The sequence below is a fragment of the Sinocyclocheilus anshuiensis genome, unplaced genomic scaffold, assembly GCF_001515605.1.
Source record: "Sinocyclocheilus anshuiensis isolate Anshui unplaced genomic scaffold, SAMN03320099.WGS_v1.1 scaffold708, whole genome shotgun sequence".
Classification (NCBI taxonomy): Eukaryota; Metazoa; Chordata; class Actinopteri; order Cypriniformes; family Cyprinidae; genus Sinocyclocheilus; species Sinocyclocheilus anshuiensis.
Genome location: NW_015555881.1, coordinates 1,130,716 through 1,133,821, shown reverse-complemented (window position 1 = coordinate 1,133,821; position 3,106 = coordinate 1,130,716). Strand labels below are relative to the sequence as shown.

At 39.6% G+C, this 3,106-nt stretch overlaps 1 protein-coding gene across 1 annotated transcript in view; it reads left to right on the top strand.

The window, feature by feature from the left end:
- Positions 1-2,076: 2,076 nt before the first annotated feature.
- LOC107675810 (dnaJ homolog subfamily B member 5-like) overlaps positions 2,077-3,106 on the top strand; it is a 4,523-nt gene continuing 3,493 nt past the window's right edge. The window contains exon 1 of the mRNA XM_016470279.1: positions 2,077-2,397. Within this exon, the coding sequence (XP_016325765.1) occupies positions 2,305-2,397 (93 nt within the window). The 5' untranslated portion in view covers positions 2,077-2,304. The remainder of the gene's footprint in view (positions 2,398-3,106) is intronic.

The following is a 3,106-nucleotide window of genomic DNA, read 5'->3' as shown; positions in this document are numbered from 1 at the left end:
GTGTGTTTGTTTCCCCCCCCCCCCCCCCACATGTAACTATTTTACAAACATAAATGACACTTTAAATTTAGTGTCTGATTGAAAAGAGGTGTCCTATTACTTTTCTAAGTGACCAGATGTATAATTCTCACCTACAGGATAATAAAACAGGTTAAAATCTCATAGACAAGACCAAACAAATCACGGAAACTTTGGGGATGGGCTCTTTAGATTTGAGGCAATAGACAACCACCCCAACAACCGCCTAGCAACAAGCTAAAACAGTCACAATTTCTTAGGGAAATGTTCAAATGCACTATTTGATAAGCTAATGTGTTTTATTCTGAAGGTGGCTGAAGAACGCTTCATCAGTTAAAATAGAGGAAAGGATTAACTCACTGGACATCCCTCAATCGCTCGGACCTTGTTTGATAGATGGTTTCTAATTTAAACAGAACTAATTTAGGTGCCCTTTAGTCGACGCTAATAACGGTCACTTAAAAAGAGCGCCAATAACAGACCTCGGCACAATGAGGGCGCGAAAATTACGCGGCACAGTTGGGCATCCGCTGGTCACGAGCCGAGTTATTATTAAAAGCAAGAGATCACGACTTCTCACGAGCCCCTGCTGAGCTTTACTCCGCAGAAGCACAATGTTCCCAGAACGTCCTCGACACTGCGCTAGCACAATGTTCCCTCACAAACACTTTCACGGCGAGACACTCACACACCTGATCTCACATTCATATCTCGAGACACAACGGAAATGTCCGGCCGGTCGATAATGACAGATTTCGAGGTCTCATTCACGCCACTCGGCTCGGTTTTCCTGAGCTCCCTCTGTATTTTTTCCAAAATGGACGAAATCTGGCTTAGAGATTCTCTGACGTTTCTGACAGCGACAACTACACCAAATTTGTCCAGTTTTCCGGTACCAGCGGGAATCCTGAAGCATCTTTCGTCTGTGATTGGCTGAACGCGCAACGTCTGAGGAAATATGGCCATTTATGTACTGAGAAATGCGCGCCAATTCACCTGCACGTACGTTGCGTAATGCGACATTCCCCAAGGCGCCGCTTTAATGCATTAGCGGTCAGTTAACGCCGAGGACAGTCTGTGAATGCGCAAAGACGTTTTATTCCCGTGGAGATGGGAACGTTGAACTGTCACCGTGACGAGCGTAAAGAACTACTGGTACACAAGCCACCAGACTTGACAATCACATGTTAACTGCCTGTAATTGCATATGTGTGGGTGAAGCGGTACTGGATGTACTGTTTCATCTGTTTCAATTGCACTTTGACACAAAGGGACACTGAAGTGTGTAGCAAAATTCTAATAAGACTTTATTGCGTGCTCAAAGCATCAGACATGATTTGACATTTTATAATCAAACTGACATTCAAGCATAGATCTTCCCACAGATGCCCAAGGTTTTCAACCAGCGGACAGTATAAAAGATGTATAAAATGAAGGGCAGTAGTCACCATTGACAATTTGTAACTTTTTAACTTATAATACATTTATATGTAGGCAATGTAGCCTATATAATTAAAAAATGCTAATTTGGGCTGTAAACGGAACAACTCCGTCAGGCAGTGATTTGAATTTTATTTATTTATTTTTGAACGCTCTTCACCCCAAATGGCAATGATTATTGTCTGAGTTTCGTGGTTGCTTCCAAGTTAAAAATAGAATACACAAATTAAAAGTTATGCACGACTCGGATGTAAAGTGCTTTTGACACCCTTGTCTTCTGCTATACTTATTGAGAAAAAAAAATACAATAAAATAAAAATAAAAAAATAAAAAAATATATATATATATGCATATTTTCCGTGTTCATCTGCTGTCAATCTCGCCTTTTTATTTGCATGCTTTTTCGTGTTCATGTACCACCATTCTTTGCGAAAATCCATTGTCATTCACAACTTCCAATCCAAAAATCTGGTCGACAAAGCAAAAGAACAGTCTGTAACAGGAGACCAATTTAGGATGGAAGGATGAGGGAGGGAGGGATACGACTCATTGTGAATTCCGGAAACGCACCTCCACATGGAGAGGTGGGCTGCCACATCCGCGTGATGCTCATCTCGGTCCGCAGCGGCATCGAGCGTGGATTGGTGGGCACGCGGTATTCCCTCTCGTGTGCTTGGAGAATGGGCGTGCTCGGGGAAGCTCGGTAATGCAGCGTGGGCGCAGTGTGTAGAACACGGGTATAAAAGCTCGAGCAGAGCGGCGGGAGATGCAGCAGACAGCAGCTCAAGCAACTCAAGCAGCTCACGCGCTCGGCTCACACTCACCGGCAGCAGCAGCATCAGCATCATGGTTCTCATCTGGACTCAGTTCGGCGTCAAACACAAGAATGTCAAGTGCAAAGTGCGAGTGATCCACGGAGAGGAGGGATTGGCCTCAGAGGTGAGATGCTGCACATAACATTTAAATCACATGCTAAAATCTAGATGCATGTATATTCTCCACTATATAATATAAACTCACAGACTTTGAGTGTTTATTATATATTGGACAATATAGAGGTATATATTAAATTCTTATATGTTCATTGTATAAATCTATATATGCATTTTACATAGTGGACAATAGCCACTATGTACATATTGATTTGTAAATTGTTATATATTTCCCTTTGTATTTTCCTCTATATAATATATACCCTAAGACTTAGAGTATATTATATAATTGAGAATATAGAGGTGTATATATAGAGTAGAGAATTTTTTGAGTGATTCATTTTGAGTGAAAATACAATACTTTTGTTGTATAAATTATATAAGTAATAATTTATAAATAATAATGTCATGACTCATTTTATTACTTGTACTTTATAATTTTATATTACATTATTTTGGATTCAATGTTTATGCCATTATTTATATATCTATATATATATCTATATATATCTATCTATATCTATATAAATATATATATATTTATATATATAGTTAATGTAGACGTAATGCACGGTTTTTTTATAGACTTGTGTCCTTGCGTTGACCATTTAAATGTGCTGCATTATTTTGCTCATTGCGCCCTCTTGTGGCCTCGGGAGACAAGCCAAAAGTTTCCTTAAAACCTATTTAATCTGCATATAAAACATTAGAAATTA